At 45.5% G+C, this 25017-nt stretch overlaps 4 protein-coding genes across 11 annotated transcripts; 1 reads left to right on the top strand and 3 right to left on the bottom strand.

Annotated features, from left to right (window-relative positions):
• Positions 1 to 350: 350 nt before the first annotated feature.
• On the bottom strand, positions 351 to 13126 carry fbrs (fibrosin). Of its 3 annotated transcripts, none has more exons than XM_052072041.1 (18): positions 11350 to 13126; positions 9992 to 10156; positions 9749 to 9775; positions 9618 to 9647; positions 9226 to 9274; positions 8558 to 8894; positions 7904 to 8127; positions 7516 to 7811; positions 7368 to 7412; positions 7045 to 7146; positions 6561 to 6644; positions 6343 to 6381; positions 5605 to 5676; positions 5369 to 5522; positions 4963 to 5043; positions 4697 to 4780; positions 3779 to 3995; positions 351 to 3609 (listed from the first exon to the last, which is right to left on the bottom strand). In XM_052072041.1, exons 1-18 carry the CDS (start codon positions 11656 to 11658, stop codon positions 2034 to 2036), a joined length of 3891 nt encoding a protein of 1296 aa, XP_051928001.1. In that variant the 5' UTR covers positions 11659 to 13126; the 3' UTR covers positions 351 to 2033. The 3 variants fall into 3 exon arrangements, with proteins under 3 accessions (XP_051928001.1, XP_051928000.1, XP_051928002.1); XM_052072040.1 differs by having other exon boundaries at positions 3779 to 3998; positions 11350 to 13125; XM_052072042.1 differs by lacking the exon at positions 6343 to 6381 and having other exon boundaries at positions 3779 to 3998.
• A 1480-nt stretch (positions 13127 to 14606) lies between these two features.
• On the bottom strand, positions 14607 to 16061 carry mrm1 (mitochondrial rRNA methyltransferase 1 homolog (S. cerevisiae)). The gene has a single exon (XM_052069967.1). It carries the CDS (start codon positions 15875 to 15877, stop codon positions 14804 to 14806), a length of 1074 nt encoding a protein of 357 aa, XP_051925927.1. The 5' UTR covers positions 15878 to 16061; the 3' UTR covers positions 14607 to 14803.
• Positions 16062 to 16339: 278 nt separating this feature from the next.
• On the top strand, positions 16340 to 19298 carry chmp2a (charged multivesicular body protein 2A). Its single transcript, XM_052071755.1, has 6 exons — positions 16340 to 16510; positions 17369 to 17536; positions 17647 to 17826; positions 18184 to 18314; positions 18481 to 18542; positions 18706 to 19298. Exons 2-6 carry the CDS (start codon positions 17369 to 17371, stop codon positions 18825 to 18827), a joined length of 663 nt encoding a protein of 220 aa, XP_051927715.1. The 5' UTR covers positions 16340 to 16510; the 3' UTR covers positions 18828 to 19298.
• Positions 19299 to 19411: 113 nt separating this feature from the next.
• On the bottom strand, positions 19412 to 24786 carry msl1b (MSL complex subunit 1b). Of its 6 annotated transcripts, none has more exons than XM_052071700.1 (11): positions 24623 to 24786; positions 24061 to 24115; positions 23911 to 23970; positions 22829 to 23432; positions 22285 to 22484; positions 21808 to 22109; positions 21597 to 21721; positions 21449 to 21516; positions 21056 to 21180; positions 20858 to 20930; positions 19412 to 20669 (listed from the first exon to the last, which is right to left on the bottom strand). In XM_052071700.1, the coding sequence occupies exons 4-11, from the start codon at positions 23393 to 23395 to the stop codon at positions 20579 to 20581; spliced, it is 1551 nt and encodes a 516-aa protein (XP_051927660.1). In that variant the 5' UTR covers positions 23396 to 23432; positions 23911 to 23970; positions 24061 to 24115; positions 24623 to 24786; the 3' UTR covers positions 19412 to 20578. The 6 variants fall into 6 exon arrangements, with proteins under 6 accessions (XP_051927660.1, XP_051927662.1, XP_051927661.1 ...); XM_052071702.1 differs by lacking the exon at positions 24623 to 24786 and adding an exon at positions 24344 to 24577; XM_052071701.1 differs by lacking the exon at positions 23911 to 23970.
• Positions 24787 to 25017: the final 231 nt, after the last annotated feature.

Raw genomic sequence — 25017 nt, 5'->3', positions numbered from 1 at the left:
CACAACTTGCACTTATTTATCTAATGTTTAAGAAACACGCTGTATTTTAAAGAACAATTGTGTTCTTTAAAATGGTGTTTATATTGAATTCTATTGAGGGAAAAAATAATTACGTTGTGGCCTAAATTTTCTAAGGAAAATGTACATTCAAAAAATATGAGATATGATTCTTTAACCAAATCTCTTCACATAACTTGAACAATAGCTGTATATTTAAGTATATGCATGATACACAAGTTTTCAAGGCCTAAATGTACACGCATTTTAGTCAGCATGAAGTTTGATATTCTTTTCGTTATTATTAAAGCCGACTAATTATGAGACCAGAACAAAAGACCCACACGAGAGAGTAAACAACAGTTCATTTAATAATTAATCTTTGTGGTCTCTAGGGGGAGGGATTGGAAAGGTATAAAATGGTCATATTAAAATAATCGACCCAGTCTTTCCCCTCATTACGTCCACTGTGGATGTCCTTTGTATGCCTTTTCAGTTCTTCCGCAGATGTCCCACTCATCCATGTATATAACTTATTTATTTTTTGTCAGCAACACAAACCGTTTCCAAATCTTACTGTACAAGGCTCTACAACATCGACCCAAATGGATAGAACACACAAAGCAAAGGCCCAGTCAACTCTCCCTGTGAGCGTAATAAAGGCATAGATGAGATCCTTGAAGAGTCCAAAGGCTTCTTCACCAGCATTTCAATCGTAGTGTGAAGCAAGCCTTTTGCAGATGTGTAGAATTACTACCTGGGGGGAGAGAAGAGTACTGGTGCATACCTGAAACAATGACAATAACATAACAGTGAATATATTTATTATTATTGAAGATAATGTTAAGAATAATAATTACAAAGGCATTTTGTCTAGACTACAATAATCTGGTCCTGCTTGTATAGTCCAGAGGAGAGTGGGGAAACAGAGGAAGCTCTAAAAAGCTGTGTGAGTGAACACAGCGTTGCACAGTTCATTTCGCCATCCATCCTCAGAGAACAAAACAAGCCCAAAAACAAACAGAAATGGGATGAATCTCATGTTTCATGAGGGTGAGGCTTTGGGGTTTTTTTTTTTCATTTTTGGGTAAAGCAAGAAACTGAGGTACAATACTGACTCATGGATTGGTCTCATCAGTATTCTGTCTTTTCACAATGACAAACGTGCACACAAACAAAACGTGCCACTTTAAACCTTTTCATGTCTACACGCCCTCCTCCTCAGCACCACGTTTTCTGGATTTTGAGACTTGACCTTATGAGAATCTGACTTCTAGACACATTTTCAGGTGCTCTGGAAGTCACTGCTGATCCTCGCAGAAAAAGGCCTGTTTAAAAGTCAACAGAAAGTGTGCCGCCAATGCCCTGCAGTCAGCAACTTCCCACAGAAAATAAAACTCGTCAGATGCATCTGATGTAGCATGGAGAGCATATAATTGACATCCCTGATATCAAGCGTCCATGTACTTACTGGTAGACTTTGTTCTTACTAGTAAGACATCCATCGTAGGATAGTGAATAAATACTCCAGTGGCTTTACGGCCAGCTGTTAGAGCATTCATTTGATATCCTTTTCAGGTCCACGTAGCTCTCTGTCTTTTAGATAGCAGAACAGCTACAGGACAACCAAAGGTTACCAATGAGGCAAAACCATGCAGTGAAGCTCGAGGTGTTAACCTGGAGATTTGTTATTACATTTTTTTTGTATCACGCATTTGTCAACAAATGCAGTTTTGGACCTTAAACCATATCAAATACATGCTCAAATGGCTTCATGGCAACATATTTGAGCATTTATTTAACATCTGAATAGTGTGTTGATATGTCTTACTAGTGTCTGCAAAGAGCGTACGAGAACAGACGTGAAGCTGGATATCCAGGATAAATGCTCAAACTAAATTGCACTAGTAACCCCTCAGTAAGTCTTGCATCTTTACCAGCAGCTGGCTTCCGCTCGCTGGGACTATTTTGTGTAAGAGACTGTTAGCGAGCGGCACAGTGATCCTGACATTTCCCTTCATCTCCTTCAACCTGTACTATCTGGATTCTCCATCTTTGTGGGCGCCGAACAGCGTCAGCTCGCCGGGGCCCATCAGTCTGGAACCGCGGGGTGGTGTGGACGCCCGGCTGGTAATGGACGGAATGAGAGGCGGTGGCGCCCCCATTGATAGAGCCCCCACCAATCCCGCAGGCGTTTTTGCCAGGATGCCGTTGGGGACGTGGTGCGTGTTAAGTGGGCCCAGACGAGCGTACAGAGACGCGTGATGCTGGGAGGCAGCGGCGGCCCCTGGAGGCAGGTGGTGGGACAGAAGGCCAGGGTGCAGCTGCTCCAGGTGAGCAGCTGTAGCAGCATGGGAGGGGCTGGAGAGGTGGGAGCTGGGCGGGAGGTGGGAGTGCATGCCAAAGAAGCGCGCCCGCGCAAAGTCTTCCCGTAGGATTTGCGCACGCTGCTCCTCATCCATCAGGCCCCCTCCCGGCGGTCCCAGCTGGTGAGGCCGGTCAAAGTGGTGGGCCATAAGGGCGAGCTCCTGGCGGACAGCCTGGGTGGAGGCAGTAGATGTGGAAGGGTGGTGAGGCGCGGTTGCTGCGGCTGCAACGGCTGCCGCCCTCTCCGCCTCGAGGAGGCGCTGGTGCTGAAGGAGCCGCGCCAGATGGGGATCAGAACGTATGGTGAGGTGCGGGTCGGAACGAAGTGCCATAGCTTCCCTTCGATGTTGCTGATGCTGCTGGGCAGCAAGCTCTCTCCAGGGATCCCAGGTGAAGCTGTGGGGACCTTGCGACGGTCCCTGGGGTGCCCCGTGGGTGAAACGCTCCCCACTTGGGCCCATTACCAAACCGGAACCTGCCGCGCTCCCCAAATAGGCTTCAATAGCCCGAGAGCGATCCAGCAGGGAAAGGTGAGACGGTGGGTTGGGAGTGGGTGGAGGGAGGGGAACACCTGGAGTGGGAGTCAGTGACAGAGAGGACGAGGGCGTACCAGAACTGTGGTGGTGTGGGTGGCTGTTGGGGCGATCGAACGTGTTATTGGGTAGCGGGGCGGGCAGGGAAATGGGGATGTGCTCAGGCTCCTCTTTGCGCTCCTCCTTCACTTTAATCTGCCCCAGGATCATGGGGGGCTTGGAGATGGGCGTTGTGGTCCGATCAGACTTCTTAGCCTGCGATAAAGAAGTGACGGAGGCAGAAGCCGCCGAGGACGCAGGTAGGCTGCCGTCTCTTTGGGAGTGTTCGTTGTGATGGACGTGTGCTGCCGGCCCTAGCGATCGGGGGTAAAGGTCCAGTGGTGATTGGGCTGAGCGGCTTGCAAGCGGAGGGGTGTTGAGCACGGAGGACGAGGAAGAACGTGGTCTGTCCCGCTCTGCTACTAAAGTGGAAGCGCCAAGGGGAAGCCCCCGTGAAGACACTGTCGGCAGCGGCCTCTTGTCCCCGTCTCGATCCCGCTCGCGTTCTCTGTCTCTGTTCAGACTCCGAGTCATGTCCTCAACGGGCCCGCCTCCACCACCAAGGGAGCTGCTGTGACCGTTGATGTGGGAGATGGGGGTGCTACTGCGGGGCTTGAAGGAAGGCGCCACAGGAGACATCCTCACAGGTGGACGGCCATACAGCGTGTTGTCTCTGAAAAACACACAGTTCAAGCACTGTTAATATGGCAAATCAGCTCAGTGATTCACAAACTCTTTGGGTTAAGGGAAGAACATTTTTCAAATTTTCCCAATATAATCCTAATCAATTCAAAACAACTATCATAGCCTTTTGTAGATTAAAAAAAAATCCACATCCTTACCTGTCCTTTTCATCTTTGATGTGGGGTATGTCTCTCCGCTCGCTGTCTTTGGCGCGATCCCTCTCGTCTCGCTTGTCGCCAGCTTTGGCCCAGCTAGGGCCCGCCGGAAAGCCCGACGGTGTGCCGTGGAGGCGGTTCCACGGCTCGTGGTGGTTGGAAGCGTTGGACAAGCTTCCCACCACACTGGCAGGTGAGTCCTTAGGACCGAACATGGAGCCTGCTGCAAACCAGAATTTGTCTGTTACTTTTGAATTTAGGGTACTTCACACTGTGCCCTTGCAATGTCACCGATTTTTTAAGCAATCATTTTCTTTATGGGTTTTTACAGTACACGAGCAAGTCCAATTTCGTAGATGTACAGTATGTGTTGCTGCTCCATGTGAAAGTGGCGGTTGTTTAAAGGTTTATAATTACTGTTAACATCTACGCTCATTTCGGTTTGCATATATTATGGCTTTTTGCATTACACTGTATGTTAGCATTATGACAGCAGACTACTTAAGATTCCAGTGTGGGTGAACTAAATGTTTGATTGGATTTTGATTTATGTCAGTTGTAAATTCGCTTCAACTGGCAGTTAGGTGCTAAGAAATAATTTTAAATGTTTAATAAGTGTGCTTTTGTAAGTTTAAATGTGACTGTAGGTGGAGGGGTAAAACTATATTAAAAAACTGTACATGGTCTTTCTATATCGATGTTTCATGACCTGCTGGCAGGTCTGTAACACATCCTCCACAGTAAAAGGGATTCCATTTTATTTTGCATGAATATCTATCACAACTCATGACTGAGCTCATATAAAACAGCAATTATTTAGCATAAAATTCACTCCTACAGCTTGCGATTTGTCAAAATGAGGCCAGTTTGAGGTTTATTAATGCCAACAATTTGCAAGAAAAGGGACAAGATGAGACTGACCAAGTGTTGGGCTTCCGAGTCCTCCAAAGGCACCCGAACCAAGGGCTCCCAGCGGTGTAAAGGGTGGAGAGCGGCCATATGGATCTAAAATATGTGCGTATATATGCATCACAATTACCGTTTCAAATTCCTCTACACGGGCTTCCTGGGGCGCAGTTAAGGAGATTCCATTTATTTAAACCGCAATCCAAACCCAATAGTTAGCCAGTCAATCTTTCAAAAGAGTGAATCAAAGCAAGATGGTAGAATTTCGACGTTGCTCTTACCCAAATGTGCAGCTGGGGTGAGGAAAGATGAGTGGGGTGCTGATGGGGCGATGAAAGGGGCTGAGGATGGATTGACTGCACCTGATAGAAGGTAACGTGACAGCAACTATCAAATCCAGCCCTTCCAACTATGAAAGACTCCGCTCCAAAGCACATGTGAAACATGTTAAATCAAACATTTCTGAATGAGTCCGGATGTCTACATTTTGAATTGTGCGCTTTCAATGTATACCAGGTTTCATCTGAGCCCATGCCAGGTAGCACTTTGGTCTATAGAAAGAGGTAGCGCTACAGTGCAATGAAGAGTAAGAAGAAGCTCCAAACAGCCTCATGGAAAGCAACTTTCTCAAGTAGTAGTGTCTGGATATATTAAAAAAATGTACAAGTGCTCGTCGGCTGGCTGCACCTGTTGCTGAGAAGAGACTGGGAGGTCTGGTCAAGTCGTGATTGGGAGGCAGGGGCCCTCCGATGGGACCCATGGGGCCGAGTCCACCGGCCCCAGGAAGACGGGCCAGCAGGTCATTGCGGAAGTCCAACTTGTGAGGATCAGCCTGCATCAACTATGGGAAGGAAAGATCACAGCGCAAATCAAACATTTGTTTTGGGGAGTGTGTCCAAGTGTTCTTACGACCGGGGATGTACCTTGACTTTCTTCTGATGGCTCAGGATCATCCACGCCACATATACATGCATAGCACACCACTTTCCAGGTTTCTGCACAGCACAAAAAACATGTTTGCTTTGTTACTCAATCGATCTTGCCTTTTATTCTATGATCTCAGATGTGATTTCTTCTCTGATTATGTGCCTACTCCAGGGATGGGCAAACGTGGGTGTTCAAGGGCCACGTTGGCTTTTTAGAACAGTGGACCATATCAATCAGGGATGAGGTTTAAAAAAAATATAGATTGTTTTAATAAAAAGAATAATTTGTACAATTTATTGTAACAATGTATTTGTAATTAGTTTGATAAGACTTCATTTACCAATTATGTAAAATATTTTTTATTTTTTTTTAAATTTATTATGGGGGAAACAAACACCTACAGCAATACAACAAATATGACTTTTTTACAATGTAAACAATGGGTCGTGTGTGGCCCCCAAACCATGCTTAACCCACCCCTGGCTAATCACTAGCACTCAATCCACATTTCTAAGTCATCTCTCAACATCTTTTTACTATTACAAGTGAGAGCGGCCATAGTGAGGACAGGAGAAGTCAAAGCATTATGAAATGTGAAATATCCAACTGGTGTGCAAGGCCACTCAATGAGCAATAGCGAGCCAACATGTTGTGAGGTTAGTGCGGTGTGAATGAAGCAGTGAGAAAGTAAGATAAGCTGAGCCAGTGCATTCAAAACATCCGTTTGTGCTTACATTACTGATTTTCAACGATGTCCCAAATGGATCAGTTAGCTACGAGAGAGCACAGTTGTAAAGCCACTTTTAATCCACACTTCTGACACTGCATAGGAGAAAAGACTTTTCGTCTTGGGTTGGAATACAACGTGACGGGCTACTATTGTAAGTGCAAGGAAAAATGCGACGTCGCTGTGGAAACGACAAGACTGACTCAACAACAAGACGGTCCTTACCCGGTGATCTTTGGGCTGCAGGTGGTGTGGCACGACCCCGAGGCGAGCACTCAGATCCGGACCAGTTCCCTGAGGGACAAGAGGCTGTCGCACAAAACAGGATGTCAGGTATCGCCAGCAGACCAGCCAATTACTAACGTCTCACATCTACACTTTGGTCCACTGCCTACGCTAAGAAAATGCCTGGGAACACAAAGGTGCTTCTTCGGAACTTTTTTCTGAGTCGAATGCCAAAGAATATTAGTGAGTTTTGAGGAGGGTTTTGAAAATGGGCAGCGAGGAAGTTTGCCGAATGTTCAGTGGGAGGTCATTCCAGAGAGAGGGACCAGCAACAGAAAAGGTTCGATCCCCTCTGAGCCTCAGTTTAGTTTAAAAGTTAAGTTTTAGTTTAAGAGAACCACAAGAAGCCACCACCAATTTCTGATCTCATCGGTCAGGACCGGTTCACAGAAAGTATGAAAGATGTCAAGAAAGTTCTCCGCACCTTTGGCTGGAACGCTCCTTGCAGGGAGCTGAAAGGCCCGGTGGGAGGAATCACAGGCTGGATATTGGGCACTGAGGGCGGCGGTGGGTATTGTGGGAAGAACTGTCAAGAAAGACACATTCATGAACACTCAAAGATTCGTTGAAGTAGCACTAGCATGGTTGGTGATCATTAGTGCGGGCGTTTTGTATTTAATTGGGTAGTCCATATTAAAAACGATCCCAATGATCCAAAACATTTAGGTGTAAGGAAAAGCAAAACGAAAAGGCAGTGGGCAAAGCCTTTTTCACAGCAGTGTAAGCGTGATCATTAGTGGTACTTACAGGATGCCGGTACAGCCCTTCCATTTTGCCTGGGTACTTATCAAACTGAAAAAGCAAAAGTGGGAGAAGGGTTAAATAACACAAACATGGAATTCGGTCCACATTCCAGAAAGACTGAAATTTGACATCTGTCAAGGATACTCCTCACCAGGGGCGGAGCAGTGGCAGTGGGGTGCAGGAAGGGCGTGAAGTGTTGGTGCGTGTGCGTATGTTGGTGCTGGTGGTTGTGCTGATGGAACTGGTAGGCCAGCGGCTGGACGCTGGGCTGGTTCTGGGACGTCCGACCAGTCGATCCCGGCGTGGAACTGGACGCCGACGCCCCACCGGGAGTGGAACGACCCATGGCGGCGTTACTGCCTTCGGCCCCCGGAGCGCTGCGTCTGCCTTCGCGTTCTTGTGCGTTCAGGAAGTGAGAGTTTAAATTCTGCCGCAGCATTTCCTGATCTGTGGTGGATGGCATTACAGTGTGGGAAGGACAATTAAAATCACCTCGTGAAAGTTCAAGGTACTAATGTGCTGCTCTATGTTAACTATACCTGCTGCTGATGAGTGGGAAGGGCCCTGTAGTAGAGGAGGAGGGGGAGGCAGCCCTGGTGAGGAAGTAAACAAGGCCCCCGAGTTGGCCCGGGATGGAGGCCGGAGGGGCCCCGAGGACCCTGCGCCCCGGATGTAAGACATGGCGACACTGGTGGAGGGAGTTGGAGGGCGCATGGAAGATGACGACGAAGCAACAGACGCCGGTTTGACTGGCGTGTTGCTCCTGGGGACAAAACAAGCAAGTCATTTTTGCCTCCAGTAACCATCAGTGCGGGACTCCAGTCACATGACTTGAGTCGAACTTTAAGTCAAATAAGTTCAATCAGATTTATTGGTTTTGTTGCAGGAAATTGGCATTTTCGGAATCAAAATACGGACAGTGGACACCACTTCTATGTCAAAGACAAGAAGTGACAAGACAGCAAAGTAATCGACTATTTGTACACCAGGTTAGGACCATTAAAAATTACATGATAGTGAATGTTTAAGTTCAGTTAGCTCAAGTACAGTTATTGAGTGAGTGAGGTGAACTCAGCTAAAAATTAAGTGTGGACTCGACTTGATTTTTGCCGCACTGGCTTACGACTTGAAGGTTAGAACTTGAGACGTGCACGTATGTGACCAAAAGGTGTACATCAACAAGTAAAACAAACCTGCTGTAAAGGGTGTGAGACCGTCCCGGCAAGGTGAGGAAGGGCTTCGGTTTGGACAGCGGGGGGCTGCCGTTGTGGTGGCGGGCCCCATTACCGTTGACGGCACCGGGCCTGGGTACCAGCCCTGCCGCTGAAGCCGGTGAGCGGGAAGGCAGGCGGGAGAAGGAGGCGGAAGAGGTACAAGACGAAACGGCCTCTGGGAAATGCGACTCCAGGCTTTTCTCCTGGCTCCGCTCCAGGCCAGAAACCCTGGGCGTCACCATCAAGCGCGGGATGCCACTCCGCGCCGACATGCCCGGGCAGCTTTTGCCCACGGTTGAAGGCGGCGGCTCAACAACTTCAAGTGAAAAAAAGAAAAAGACAATTAGTGTCAAGCAGCTGGCCTCTTTTTTCTTTTCTTTAACCATGACCATAGTGTTGTACAATTCATTTCAACCACAGAGGATATAAAAACCAGATAAAACTAAGCAGTAGTGGAAAGTAATCAAGTACAAATACTTGGTTATTATAGTTTTCAGATGCCCGTACCTTGGTTGTACTCATTTTTGTGAAGACTTTTTAATTTTACTTATAATCTTGCCATGCTATATTTAACCTCATACATCAGGTAATGGCTATTCTGGTATGGATTCCAGTCAGGTGGGTGCAGCATTTAATGAGACACTAACCTTTTCGCGTGCTGACTGTGAACACTGGATCCATGTCACGGTCCGAGGCCTTGAAAAAGTAAAAGTGGCTTATTACACCAAATGTCTAAAACAACATGAAGTGCTGAATTACTCAAAAATTATATGAATGAGGTGATCTTAAATTTCCAGAAGACTCTCAACGCTGTCAACAGCAGAAAACACGGCTTTGTGCCACATATTTAATGAATTAAAAACTACAATGGTGGCTTGACTGAAGAGTAGGCGTGGGCCAGCTTGCAGCTTCAAGGTACACCGTGAAACTATTTTGAAAATTCTTTTGCTCACGGTCATCATGCTGTCAGAATCAGAATACAGCCAATAGCTACTACCACTGGATGTGAGAAGAAAAGGTGAGTCGGTGCAATACATACCTTGTCTCCAGCATCACTTTCAGTGTCACACTGAAACAAATTGAGGTGAAGGGGGAAAAAAACCCAGTCATGACCAAATCAGATTTAAAAAAGGATTCTGCATTATGTTCAATGCTCAACTTGACACTTACAATGTAGCCAGTCTCCAAAGGGTGTCCCTAAGGCAGGAGAGAAATGTTAGTGGTTGCAACACTTTAAAAAGACACTAATAATGTTTTAAAAAAGTGAATTCAAGGGGGAACGCAAGACAAAAATGTTCTTTGCCCCCAGTGATTAATACGGAATTCGTGGAAGAGGAATTAAGCTGAATATTCCATCTATGTACACCGAGAACTCAGCTGATGGGACACCAGAGCCCGAAAGATTTGTCTCACCTCGAGCTTCCTCCTCTTGTTCCGACAGCTGCTAGGGTAGCTGTTCGGAACGCCTTCCTCCGGCTCAGACAGCGGCCCCCCGCCATTCTCCTCCGGACCCCTCTTGCCCTTGTTCCTCCTTCCCAGCATGTCGTTGTGCTGGCTGGGCTTCATAGAGCAGTCCATCTGAGGAGAGCAAATTAATTCGGGTAAGCCCATAGAAGACAAAGTAGGAGGCTGAATTATCATCATTGTGAGTTGTATGTTTCTGCAATGAATAATCATCAGAAAACCATCGCCGTGATGCGCAAGAACATAAGTATTGCATTTCATGGGGCTTGTTCGTTCGCACTCAATCTATTGAATAAATGTACATTATGAAAAATTACTTCAGCTACTTAAACATTATCTCATTTCCCAACAACACCACTTTTGACAAATTCTTATGCCCAAAAAGTCCTTTTGATCGGTGCTCCTTTGTTATCATCTAAATTAAACCAGAATTGACTGACTTGTCATGAAGACTGTGCAGGAGTCTGGATTTTGCTCTACTCAGAATCATCTCACTGACCAGTTAGTTGAACAGCAGCTGATGAAGGCTCAGCAGAGCCCCTGTTTGTGCCCATCGCCATGGCAATGCTGCGATTGGCTGTAATTAGCATCAAGACTACAGTAACCCTTTACCGCCCACCAATCTGTTCAAATCAATCACCTTTTTCAAGGCTACTCCTCTTATGTATTAGTCAATAAAGTACTCGTGATTTCTGACTGATGGTGGTGATCACTATTGTGATGCATTCAAATGGGAAAATCCTTTTTTTAAATTTGTAACATTTGACATGAAATAAAAAATGTGTGGCTGGCGTGTCTTGACATTGACACGCCTAGTGAGACACACCAAGACACAAATTGGTGTGTGGATCATTTCACAAACATTTTTCTTGCAAAGCCATTTGGCTGCTTATCAACACCTCCTGGAACGAGTGCATGAATAATTGAGGCCTCTCTGCAAGCCATCAATAGCCTGACTGAGTGGATTGCATTTTCCAAACAAGGAATGGTGTCAGAGTTGAGGAGTTCAAGGATAATGGGTCTGATAGGAAGAGATAAACACAACACCCCCTTACTGTGACACATGCGCACAAACACACACACACATACATACATACATGCACTACACTCACAATGTTCAGGACATTGGGCTTTCGGGCATAATTTCAGGATGAACTTTAAATGAATTTAGTTTGACGTTCTTAGCTTTCAAAAAGATAATCCAACTGTTCAATGTTTCAGTATTTTTTGCACAACTAGCTCTTCCCTGAGTAGGAAAATTCACAACAGTTGTTTGATGAAGCGAGCATCAACATGCACACATTTACCTCCAAAGCTTCCAAGCTGACAAAGCTGGCAATGGCAAAGCCATCGATGATGTCTTCCTCACACGACACCGACTCCCTCTTCCTGCGACGTGGTGGTCTGTGGCGACCAAAACCAGGCCGGCCCTCTTTCTCACCCGGACCAGGACCGAGGACGCTGTTTGTCCCACGATCCTCCCGATCTGAACCCGACGACAGGGACGTGGCCCGCTCCTCCGCCAGGTTGACTCTCCTCCGCCGCCGCTCCCTGTCTCGCTGGGAACGGGAGCGGCGGCTCTGCCTGGTTCCAGTGCTTCGGCTCGGACCCTCCATGTCCTCCAAGCCTTTTGTCCAACTCAAATGACGCCAAAGGCACTTATTTCAAGTCCCGGTCCGGTGGAAGGTGGCACCTAACCGCAAAGAGATGACACCAGCCCCCCCGGGCCCTAACTCGGAGCCCCAGTTAAAATGGCGTTAATTGAACCAGTGGATAATACTATTTTCCTTCCTTTGACAATAGTCTATTGGCATCGGGGCCTTTCTTTCGGCGGAATTTGAGTGTCATTTCAATTATTTTCAACGAGCCACGACGGAAGTGAAGCACAAGTACAACGATCAAGACATCTTCGAAATGGCTAACATTAGCTCGCTAGCAAGGAAAATAAGTGAATACGCATGTAAACAACGACGACAGCCCTGCTAGAATTGATGACAACGCCCGCTGAACTCTCTCACATGGGTTTAGTGTTAAAAATCAGGCCATCGCCATCTAAAAATTCCGTCAAAAATTTACCGACAATTTATTTGAGTGCTAGCACAAAAACGACACGGTTAGCTAGATAGGAAGGCCCAGAGGCCAAATAGTGGAACGCAAACACACTGACTGTCGTGACATTGTAATATTAGGTCAGAACTAAACCAGTCACTCACAAATGTCAAATTTAAAGTCCAAAATTTGCATCTGTTAACGCTGTGAACGCGACTACCTGCCAAGCACTCGTTTCGCGTTGACTCCAACACATTAGCATTTGCTAATTCAATAGCACGAACGAGGCTAACTTCGATACATCACAATATATGTAGACAGCAACCTAAGAATAAATACCTATTTTCGCGACAGCGACCCGCGACTAACATTCAGACAGTTAACCGCGTGGCCGAAAAATGTTCTCCAGTTGATGTTTCTTTTTTTCAACTGTCGATGAGTTTGACGGTCGATAAATGATGGTTTGAGTTTGTATCCCATCAAAAGAAAGACGTAACGTTAGCACTTCAGCTAGGTTAGCATTAGCTGACCCAGCTGTTAGCTAGCGGGGGTTTATCCTTTTTTCCTCCAAAGGAAACTGGAGGAATGCGAAGCCAGTATTGACAATCACTCGTTTAATAACGTCATATTAGTCCTTCAAGCTCAAATATGCTTCCGATCCCCCTCCATCACGTGGAACAATAAATCAAGGCCCGTTCTTGAAAGCCTCGGTGTCGATTTCCATAAACGAGGGTGTCGACCAACCCCCGTCGGGCTGGGCAGCTCCTCTGTGCAGCCTTCACTGTTTAGATCCAATGTTTAGCACAAGTTCAACTGGTCGCCGGCGTCCCCTGCTCGCGATTTAAATTACCTGGCCAAGTCCAGTATGCAAAAAAACATATGTGGGTTAGGGGCACCCAGCGTCCTCCACCGCTTCCTTTTCACGCGTTTCCTCGGAATTGTAAATGTATCTTGGACATCGGAGAGACGCAACCCTTTCCAGCCGTGCAGTGCATTGTGTGCGCAAGTCTTCTTCCTCCGTACGACGGGTGCTAGATGCCACCTCCGTTTGTTCACACTGCCGCCGTGTGGGAGATGACGAAATGGAGGACATGTGCAAATAACCCATAGACAAAATACAGAAACTTACAGTGCACTTAAATTACTTAGACAAAATGAAATCGCAGCTCTATTAAGTTGGACTTTCCATGTTTCCCTTCTTTTACCCTCCTGGCGTTTCCGCTCTTAATATGACATGCAGCACTCACAAGCAACAATGAGGCGCTCTAAAGCAGCAATGCCAGAGAAGAGACCCGCTTCTCCACACACTGACTGTCAAGTCTCATGTTTTCTCCTTTTCCCTTCCCACCACTTCCGCTATTCTTAACGTGACCCGCAAACACTCAGAGTAGAAAATGAGGCACAGCTTTTCCAGCATTCTACTGTCCAGTCCATTGTGATCACATCATTGTCATCATCTTCTGTGCCATAAAAATAGTCAATTAGGTCAACTTGTTGCAGAGTTGTTGTTCTCAGTTTGTACTAGCTGCAGTTTGATTGAGACATTTGCCTTTTATTTTATTCCCTTGAAGGAACTCTTTATCTTTAAACTTGCAGTCGACAAGGTCATGTGACTGTTGAGCCCATCTGAAATACAGCTTTGAAGTGACTTGCGCTGCTTGGTGTGATCAACCCACAGCCTGTTGCAGTCTTCAGTATGGTGCTCTAGTTCTGTTCCATCCATTATTGCAGTTGCCGCAGATATGGCTGATACATCCAGCGATCTGGTGGAGGACTCGGTAAGCTTGTCCTCTGTCCGGCTGCATTTTTTAAATATTTGTAGCTTCCAACCAACACCATCTCTTTCCTTGATTGGTGTTTATTAAGAAACCTGCAACCCCCTCCTCCTCAAAAGAAAATGCAAAACGTCTAATATCACCTTTAACATTTCTTGGAGCCTACCTTAACACTAGCTGCCAGTTTTTGTTGTATATCGCCTACATCACTGTTATTAAGTTGACAGACCAGGTATGTCGTTTACAGCACGGCTGTCCCTATCAAATATGTATGTTTGTTATTGTTTCAACAATTAAGTAATATCACACGAAAGGGACAGCGTCACACTCACCAATGCACTTTCAGCTATTTATTCAACAGGACAAGCAGTCAAACACAGACACAAAATGAAAACACCGGCAAAGAGCATGGACCAGACATTAGTTCAGTCAGTGATTAAAGTCAAGTGAAAAAAAATGAGTGCCACACGAATAGATGTACTTCAGAATCAGAATCAGAATCAGAATCAGAATCATCTTTATTGGCCAAGTATGTAGAACACACAAGGAATTTGTCTCCGGTATAACACGCTGCACTAGTATCATCGTAAACAACAAAATCATTGAACCATTTTAGAGTAACCACTAGTTTTGAAGTACCATTTTGTGGTGCAAGAAGAGTGACTGTCAGTGACTGTTTAAGGAGTTAATGGCTAGAGGGAAGAAGCTGTTTAAGTGTCTACTGGATTTGGTGCGCTTCACTTTATTAAACAAGTCAAGCAGCCTAACACTTAAATGCAAAATGACAACCCTCGCAAGGGGCACCTCCATTGAAAATAGTCAACTGAACCTGGAGTCAAATGGTAAAGCTTGAATACTTGAACCGGCCCTTGAGCACAAAAGTTTGCCCACCCCGCCCTGTTGTACATTTCATTGGCCCAGTTCAAACTTCGGAGCGTCATGTGGACCTGGTAGAGGCAAGCAGCGTGTGCAACAGGATACCGGTGGCCACAGACACATTGAGTGACTCTACGCCAGGTAGAAGCTGTCTCCCGGCTGGAATGGTAACAAGCGTCTGACACAAAGCCAAAAGCTTCCGGGACAATCCCTCACCCTCCCCTCCAATCAGCAGCAGCGTGGGCATGGTCAAGCGAAAGTCCGAACATGGCATAACGGGAATGCGCTCAGATTCCGGCGCCTCGGCCCCCACTGTGCCGACCACTTGCCAGCCTCGTGCCGCCTTGACCTTGACCATGTCCTCCAGGTCTTCGTACCCGTACACGCCCATCACTTCCATGATGCCGGCACTGGCCTTGCTGACCACCGGCGTCAAAGGGCAGCTGTGCCGGACGCTGCTGGCCACCCGGTCCACGCCGAGGAAATACGCAGAGCGCAAGATGGCCCCGAGATTCATCGGGTCTTGAATCCCATCCAGGACAAGCCAGAGAGGCGTGGACTTTGAACTCTGGCCTGAGTCTTCGGTCAGGTAGCTCAGTGGAGTGGCTCGCAAACAAACTCCTTGATGAACCCGACTTAAAACCATCCGATCCAGGTCTTTCTTATTGACCCGCTGGATGGGAACTCGTCGCTGGTGAGCTTCCTCACAAACCTTGAGAAGCAATGACCTGTGCGAGATGTCACCATCTTTCACAAACAGCTTCAAGGCCTTCCGGCGAGCCTGAGTGAGAGCCAGGAGACAAGGAGCGACGCCAAAGACAATTTCATCCTGGTCGAAAGACTCAAAGGATGGTTTGAGTCTTGTAGTCCTCTCCGTAGTCCTCTCCCTGTCTGACAAGTCCTCCAGAGCCAGCTTCTGAAGCTCTGATGACATTCGTCTTGGATTCCGAAGTTTATTTGGTGATGCTTTCTCATCTGGGTACCTTCCTCCTGACAATTTAGATTTGCTGGATCTTCTGGTGTTATTCACTCTGTTGTCCTCATGGTAAGCAAAATGGGAGTCCAAAGCCCAGTTAAATTTCCACGTCCTAATAAACAGCAGCCTGTGCTTAGAAGCATAATTGAATAACCTCATACTGGGGCTTTCAGTAGAGCCCTTTAAGCCGCAAAACAATTGTCAAATATCGAGACATTTTAATTCCATATTGATAAGAATCCTAAATATCAGATTGCAAACGCTTAACTGCATTTGAAGACCAGAACGCGAACTGACAAAACCAATACTGAATTAACCACGTTGGTCTGTAATGTCGCGGTACAATTGACCTCAAGACAGGATAACGAGCGATTTGCACTACAAAAATAACAGTGCAACAGTCAAAATATTGCATCATAGTCGTAATTTAGTGATTAAGATTGCACAAGCATTTTTTTGGGTTTTGTAAGATAAACTACATGTTCCCAACAAAACAAACTATATACTACTTTGACCACTTCTAATGTTAACATAATCGTTATTTTGAAATGTTTTCATGGTTGTCATATTCACTTCCTGTATTTGCTTCCGTTTCGTGCACGTGACCGATACGGTTGGCGTCACTTGTGACGTCGTCGATGGAATCACTAACCGGAAGTAAAACAAAAGGCAACACGGAAGTGTGTGGAGGAAAACAAAACTCGTCGTTTGAGAAGATCGTTTGTGAGGAAATCTTAATAAACGTCGTTTGTCGTTTGGATTTTTGTGCTGGTTCGACCAGAGCGCATCAAGGTGAGCTGAGAGACTTTGTGACGGCTAACGCAAGTAGTGGAGGTGGAGGGGAAGTGGTGGTGAGGTAATGACGGCTCCAAAAAGACGTCAAGTCGGGAGCCGAGAAATGAACAGGCCTGAAGCCACTTAGTTGACTACAACGCTAAACTGGGGTACCATTAATGTAGTGTTTGAATTTGGCACAAACTGTCAGTTGACGACGTAAGTTTTTAAGATTATATACACTCTAAAGTAGCATCTCCTGTATACCCCCTCTCGTTATTTCTAAAATGTAAACATATCATTACGAGAAATATACAGGGACAGTACTTGTTTGGATGTCCTCCAATCTCTATTAAGCTAAGGCACACATTTTCCATATGAAAAAATGTCGCAAAATTGTGGACATACAGGTTAGCAATGTACCTTCAGTATAAGCGCATACAATTGTTCTCCTTGTCGCTGACCTAGATAGATTTGTTTTCATATGTGGAGGTTGAAAAGACTGACAAAATGCTTTTCAATTATAGTGAGTAAAAGTACGGTAAATAAGTAATCAGAATCGTGAATAGTCAAGAAGTACCTAGAACTGAAATAAAATACTTAAGTACATTAGCAAAGTATTTGTATTTGGAATCCTGGCTACAACATGTTCACCCCATTCTTGCATCAGGTTTTCCTTTCATATCCCAAAAACAGGCATGTTAGGTGAATTGAAGACTAAATTGTAGATGGCTAGCGACCAGTCCAGGGTGTACTCCGCCTCTTGGCGAAAGTCAGCCTGGCACCTAACCCGCGAGTGTGTTGAGGATAAGCAGTATAGAAAATGTATAAATGTTCCTGTATCATCAGTTTTTCCCCCTATGTGCTTCCAAACAGATGGACTTCCTTTTTGGGAAGAGAAAGACTCCGGAGGAGATGCTGAGGCAGAACCAGAGGGCGCTCAACCGGGCCATGAGGGATCTTGACAGAGAGCGAACAAAACTGGAGCAGCAAGAGAAGAAGATCATCGCTGACATCAAGAAAATGGCCAAACAGGGACAAATGGTGCATAAAGTCTGCTTGTGAAACAAACAAACAAACAAACACAAAAGATCAAATTCTGAATTTTGAATTCTGAAAATCTGAATTCTGAATTCTGATTGAAATGTGTGCAGGATGCTGTCAAGATCATGGCCAAAGACTTGGTCCGCACCAGACGCTACGTGAAGAAGTTCATCATGATGAGAGCCAATATTCAGGCCGTCAGTCTGAAGATTCAGACACTCAAGTCCAACAACAGCATGGCGCAAGCCATGAAGGGCGTCACCAAAGCCATGGCCACCATGAACAGACAGGTCCGCCTCAGTCATGTCAAACACACTTGAAGACTTGTTTGATAGAATTTTGAGAAGTTGCCGTCGTTGGCGCAGTTTAAAATGTTTAACAAGTTAAATCCAATTGAAGTAGATAAATAGTCCCCTACAAATAAAACTGTGATATTGCTTATTGTAATACAGATTCACCTATCACTTTTCTTTGTAAAATAAAAAAATACATGGGAAGAGTACCTTGAAAAAACGATTCAATTTTCAATCACAATATCAAAGGGATGGGGAGTAGGATGCAATCTGCTTTATTTTTCAAAATCATTTTAGCCCCTTTCATAAAAAGCACAAATTGACAGCAGTGCATATCTGCGTGTTCCTCCACAGCTCAAACTGCCTCAGATTCAGAAGATTATGATGGAATTTGAGCGGCAGAGTGAGATTATGGACATGAAGGAGGAGATGATGAACGACGCCATCGATGACGCCCTTGGGGACGAAGATGACGAGGATGAAAGGTGAGCCGCGACAGCATGGTTTGAGTTGAAGCATCCTCAGCTATCGCTCCTCTTTGACATTCAAGATGACTGCGGTATTGATGTATGATTCTGCAACATGTATATGTATACATGTATTTCAAGTCTGTGCTGTGTGCGCTGACTTTTTGCTTCATCTTTCTCACAGTGACGCCATTGTGTCCCAAGTCCTGGATGAGCTGGGTCTAAATCTTAGTGATGAACTCTCCAGTAAGAACAAAACAATGTCAAGAGTTATTACTGCTATCGTAACTTTTTTTTTTTTTAAACACGCTTGATGTAGACAAAAAATGACTCATTTGGAGAGAAGTTAACATTTCATAGAACGAATATCAGTGTTTGGATTGTAAATTGTCCACTGTGTCCCTTCCAGATCTCCCAGCGACTGGTGGAAGCTTGTCAGTGGCCGCTGGGAAAAAAGCGGAGCCTCAAGCCACCTTAGCCGATGCGGACGCCGACCTGGAGGCACGGCTCAATAACCTCCGCAAAGACTGAATGCAAAACACATGCTGACTTGACGTTTAGTTTCTTGGAAGCAACGTCTTGCCATGACGGTGGTTGGCTTTTTCTTTCTGCGGTGTTTCATTTGATGTGGGTATGTTATATCAAAATACAAATTATCCTTGATGGGGGGGACCTGAAAAGTCTCATTTATGACAATGCCAAAAGACAAATCCACTGACAGCGTGTCCATGCTTACTTTTTACTTTTAAATTAACACTAATAACCCAAGTTATAGCACAATTTCTTTAGATATGTGATCAGTGGACATCAGTGCAGAGCTGTTGAATCTATTACCTAAACATTTTGTTTTGTCCACAAAAAGGGTGGCTCATTTTCAAAACTTAAAAATAGACCCTTGGTGGGCTGATATCAACCCAAAACTTTATAGTTTTTACACCAAGAGATGGAATGCAGTTCATTTTTTGTTGTTGAATAATAAACTTTTTTCCACATTTAACAAAATCTGTTTCGGTTAATGTGAGATAGAAGATCATTTTGGTGTAAAAATTCCAAACAGCAGTTAGGCTATGGGGGGGGGGGGGGGGGGGGGAGAAAGAGATCTAAATCCAACCCCGCACGAGAGAAATGGTCATTTTATTCCAAAAAGAAAATGCAACTTTCAATTTGTCAACAATCATTGAATTTTGAATGTACACAACACGTTCCAACATTAAATAATAAAAAAATAACAGCCATGTTTTATGTACATTGTGAAAGCTATGTACAGACGAAGCTTCCGGACCTAGCCAACATCGATTCCACTTGTTACAGTATAGCGGTTGAAGCTGTTGCCTCGTGAAGGAAAACAAACCAAATAAAATTTACTGCGGAGGGGAGAGAATGGCAGCATGTCGTTAGAACTACAAGCTAGGAACGTTTCCGTCTAAAATGGATTCCCCGATGTTGACTTACTGCTCCTGGATGAGGTCAATGATACACATTCACTATTTGTGTGCATGTCATTATTTTCCAACACTCTGGACACTTTACAGCCAAAAGTCATGCTTGCATCCTTTTTATTTTGCTTAAGAGCAGAGAAGATCCATCGAGGGGTTAAGCCATGCTACCGTTGTTTCCGAGGTCATGCAATTCACATGTTAACGACTCACAAAAAAGGGGATTTGAGGGTGAAATTTCAGGTTGGAACTTAACCTGTACAGTTGCACTTCATTTTTGAACTCCAAACGTTTGATTGAAGGTGTCTCAGAACTTTTTGCACAGAAGTCACAAGGGGGCATAGAAGTGGAACCAAAAGCCCACTTTACTTTTTGTGAGTAGTGTAAAAGTAAAAGAACTAAACTGAGGAAACAGAACATTCGGGTTCAAGCCAACGTCCATTTTTTTCTCCTTCCTCCTACAGAGAAAACTGATTCAGGCTTTTTTTTTCCCTCAACAGACCTTCACTGTGTGTGAAGAGTGCATTGCTCCATAGATGGATGGGTGAGCGACAGATACACAGCACCACAGTAAATTTGGGACATTTCTTTCTTAAAGCAGTCGCAAAATGTAAAGTTGTCCAAGGAGCTCTGACGCAAACTGTATTTTTCTTTTTTTTCGGTGTCAGCCGAGTGCAGTAACAGTAAAGGTATTCGAAGATGGGAACGCAGCTACCGCATCACGCCGCGTGATGAGTGATATGTTTGACACGCCTTTCTCTTCCGCAAAAGAAAAGCAACAGCAGTTACACAATTGGTGACGTGACCGTATCGAACTAAATGGCGGTGTCTCCCGCTCGGCGACATTCACTTGCGACAGGTCCGGTGAGGAGTATGTTTCTTGGGCACCTCGATGCGACAGCGGCTGCGCTCATCCAGCCAAGGCAGCTCAAAATTCCTGGAGGGGAGAAAAAAAAAAATTAAGAACCAGAAGAGCTAAAAAGACTCATGGCTATTTACCAATTTTTGGACTTGAGACTTGCTTGGTCAAAATTTTATGATAAGTGACTCAAGGTAATGTTCACATTTCATCTCAAACAAGTAACACGGACTGATGAAAAGCACTTATAAAATGTTCAAACTTACTCTTGTGAAAGTTTGGGCAACGGCCGACCAAACGCGACCACTGGCAAGAAGGGTGTGATCATAATCGCTTCGACTGGAAGGAAAACAAAAAAAAAGTGTATTAAATAAATGTATCTTTACAAAAATATTGTATATTTTTTGCCATGCAACAAAATGTAGTAAATTTAAGGAGGGCCACAAGGGTTGACGATGAGGTACCGTCTTCAGTTTCTGGATAGAATGACGAAAGTTCAGGCTCAGTCTCCAGTATGATCTTCTTCCTGTTCATGCGCTGCTGCAGGCGCTGAAACATGCGCTGCTCTCGGATCCGTTGGATGTCCCACCTGTGTGCAGGAATCAAGAGGAACCCCGTGAGGCTGACATTTGAAGCTTCCAATAAAAGCGTGTCCAAATCTTTTCTTCTGAGTGCGCATAGAGAAAATTCAAATGGGCCTTGTGTTTATTAAAAAACAGTGTGGGGTAAAAACACGAGAACATAACTTTCAGCTCTTGTGGTACCAGTTGACAATCTTGAAATCAAATGGACTACTTATTGACACCCTTGATGTAATTACCCCGCCCCCCCCGCCAAAAATATGACAATGCTGTCACCTCTTCCTCCTCTTCTCATCCAGTTCCAGCTTGGCGTGGCGTTTGAGAAACACACCGTCGTCCAGCGGCTGGACGAAGAAGACATGCGGATTTGACTTTTGACACTTTTTTTTTGCCACTTCAATTTCGACCTTTGCGACGTTCTCACCTCTTGTGCGTCAAAGCTTAAATCCTCACCCAACGGCTCGATGACATTTTCCCGCCATGACGGAACTGAGAGGCGGCACGAAGACGGGAAAAGGAAGTTCATCATGGAGTGTGTGCTGGATGCATCTGAAGGACATAGTGGTGGTGGAAGCTTAGGCTCCCAAAAAAAAAAAAAAAAGCATAATCGGAGGGTACACGAGCAGTTCACTCACTGGCCACCTCCTCTTCTTCCTCCTTCTTGGGAGAAGTCTCGCGCAGCGGCGACACGGGAGGTTGGTTCCAGCAGCACAAGTACATCTCCGTGGTGGACAGGAAGGGGAGGTCGTCCATCTGGCAGCTCAGCTCCGCCGCCTCCTCTTCTTTGCCCCTGGCCGGAGCGCTCCTCTCCGGCGTCTCCTTGCTGCGCAGCTCGCGCTGAGACGGAGACGCCGGTTGACTCTCCGGCTTGTGGGGACTCAGCTTGGCGCTTTTGCCGCGAGACTTCTGGAGTTTGGAGTCCCCAAAGCAGGATTTTCTGTTGGGCACACATGTATCAATTTGGGAATTACGTCAAGGAAAAATTGAAAAAAAATGGAAATCACAGATTTTACTCATTCTCAATGCAACATGACTACTTATTTTTTTTTTTTTGCATTTTCCTAATGTCCCATTTTACATTTCCCCGAATCAAATTGCATTTCAGACTTCACCTCTTTTGCCCTTTGCTGCCTCGACTTAAGGGTAGCAGGGTAGATGGATTGGGCTGCGGGCTCTCCTCTACTTCTAGGTCCCACATGTCCTCCTTGTCGGGGGTCCAAGGCTCCAGCGGCTGGAAGAGGCGCTTGTCACGTGGCGGGTCCTTTTTGGTGAGCTGCAGGCGGCGTTCCATGCGCTCAATACGTGCCAGAAGCTACACAAGTGAAGGCAAAGTCTCATTGCTTCGGAGTAACTTAGCGATAAGTCATATTTGGAAAACATTGGCAGTTTATTGCTGGCAATGGAAAATCCTTTTGACTGAGAGATTTACCTTCCAATAATGAAGACTCAATGGTATATATTTTTCCTAATCTGTGAAATTTGATTTTATTCCTCAACACTTTTTATCATGCGTCTTCATTTTTTTTATATCACCCAGTCCTATGTAAGAACTCATTGCCAGTCAGCGGTATGAAACCGTTGAATGACTATGCTGACAAGTAAAAAAAAAAAAATTTACATGTCAGTATATTAAACAAGCCCATTTGTTTTCCATACCGTCTCCTTGTCTGCTTTGAGATCATCGATCTCTTTGTCCTTGGACTGCAGCTGCTGCTGCTGTTGCTCGATGAGGTCCAGCTGCAGCAGCAGGATCTGCCGCAAACAGTTGGCCTGCGTGTGAGGGTTGGCCGGGCTCTTCCGAAGGTTCTTCCACTTGCCCTCGGGCGACACTTCGATTGACGCGGCGCCGAGAACGCCATCGGCATCCTTGGGCGTGTTGTTGTTCGGCGCCATCTGAGGGTTTTCCATGCTGTCCATGGAGAGGGGTTTGCCTTTCACCGGGGTTCCCTCACCCCCCATTTGTCTGACAGGGGACAGAACCCCCAGAGCGGTGGCCCGATCTACTTCGACAACGTCCGAGACGTCGCCGCTCATGTAAGTCTGTTCCGAGCGCTTGGACCTGCTCGGGATCTTTCCGGCCCACCGGAAATCGCCTGGAGCATCCGAGGGTGAGTCACGTGACTCCCTCCTGAGGCTCACGGGAAACAAAGACAACGTCCCACCTATGGCGTTAGCGTTTGCCTTGGATCCCAGATGCGGGCCTGGGGAGGCTCTCATGCTCATGGCGACTGTTCATGGTGTGAACGTGGCTAGCTGCCCCCTGCAAAGTCCACACAAACCAAGTTTATTCCACACATGTATAAAGTTTGGAAGTATCTACCTCTGCTTATTTTTACCAAGTTCAATCAAGTAACAATTGTCTTTTGCAACCAAGAACATCTGAATGTGTCCAGGATGGTTCTTGCCTCTTGCCCAAAGTCAAAAGGGTCGGCTCCAGCTCACATGTGACTCAAGTGAGGTAAAATGTACAAGAAATCGGATGCACAGATCCTTTATGGCCATCTTGGGCCAGGGCACTATGCTGAAGTGTGCAGAGCAGCTTCATTTAGTTAGGCCATGACATTGTCTAATAGAAGAATATGCAGTTCCACACACACACACATTCTCTTCTACCTTCTCCTTTTCAGGCTCGGTCTTAAGTTTGATTGGAATATTGTGTTTTGGTTGCCTTGCTTAGGTTTACCGCTACCTGAAATAAATGAAACGGGGGGAATCTGCGTGAGCAGGGAATTACAAACCCTTTACGGTGGACGTCATTCGCAATCTCCTGGTCCTGTATCTTAAATATGCATCACACCCTGTGGTTTTGGAAAGTGTTTTTCCAGGATTTTCTTTGAAAAATAAAACGTCGAAATTACAATAAAATACATCAAAATAAGCATACGCACCTGTGCGAATGAACGGAAACTACCACTCCTGCCTCAATTTGATCCAGGAAAAACCCTGCAGACACAAACGTTAAGACACGGTTTTGTTTGTGACTCTCGCTTACGGCCGTGTCGTGTCTTGTCCGAACAAATACACTCGTCGTTATGTTGTTACTTTACGTCAAGTCTGCGTTACCTTTCCTTTTCATACGAGTAACACGCCGGGGTTTGAAATTGCCAGCTAAGCTATACAAGGGCACACGCCACACAAACACGCAAGAACTGCAGTACTTTGGCATCTTACGTTTGACATTAGCAACAATTTAGCCGGAGTGTGCAGACGTTCGAGGACCCGGGAGTGGCAGTGAAGCAACCTCCATTTTAGCTCCTCCATTTTAGCTCGCCGTGATTAAAAAAAAAAAACAAAACAATAACAGCTACCTAGCTCCAGTGGCTAGCCTGCTAGTTTAGCACACACAAAAACCCGCGGTCAAAGCGTCGCCGCCGCACCGATCGCAGCTAAACACTCAAATTCCTTACACGCATGTTTTCAAACACACACCTTGTCGGCTTGTGAGCTTACCCGGGCTATAATTGAAGTCCACCAACAATGCTCGTCATATTCCCTGTTCAAGTATTATAAGCACTCTCTTCTGCGCATGCGCGGGGGAGTTAGATTGCCATGTCTTGCTTTAAGGGTTTTCTTGAAGACACATCACACTAAATCATCAAGGTCAACCGGGAGATGTGGTGCAATAGTGTGGCAAACAGGCAATCACATTTGCACGTCTAATTAAAGTACTCTACACACCGCAGCATGTAAATAGTTGCAAGTATTAGTAGTTTTCATTTTTATTTCATCTTAAAATAATTGTAATTGATTTTATTTATTCAAAGAACACACTTATTTAAATTCAAATAGGTCCTCCGTGTTTCCCCCTCAAAAGTTTACATTTGTATTTAAATTTAACTGCAGTG

Source organism: Hippocampus zosterae, chromosome 7 (genome assembly GCF_025434085.1).
Source record: "Hippocampus zosterae strain Florida chromosome 7, ASM2543408v3, whole genome shotgun sequence".
Taxonomy (NCBI): Eukaryota; Metazoa; Chordata; class Actinopteri; order Syngnathiformes; family Syngnathidae; genus Hippocampus; species Hippocampus zosterae.
Note: the sequence above shows the minus strand (reverse complement) of the source record. Positions and strands in the feature narration are given on the sequence as shown.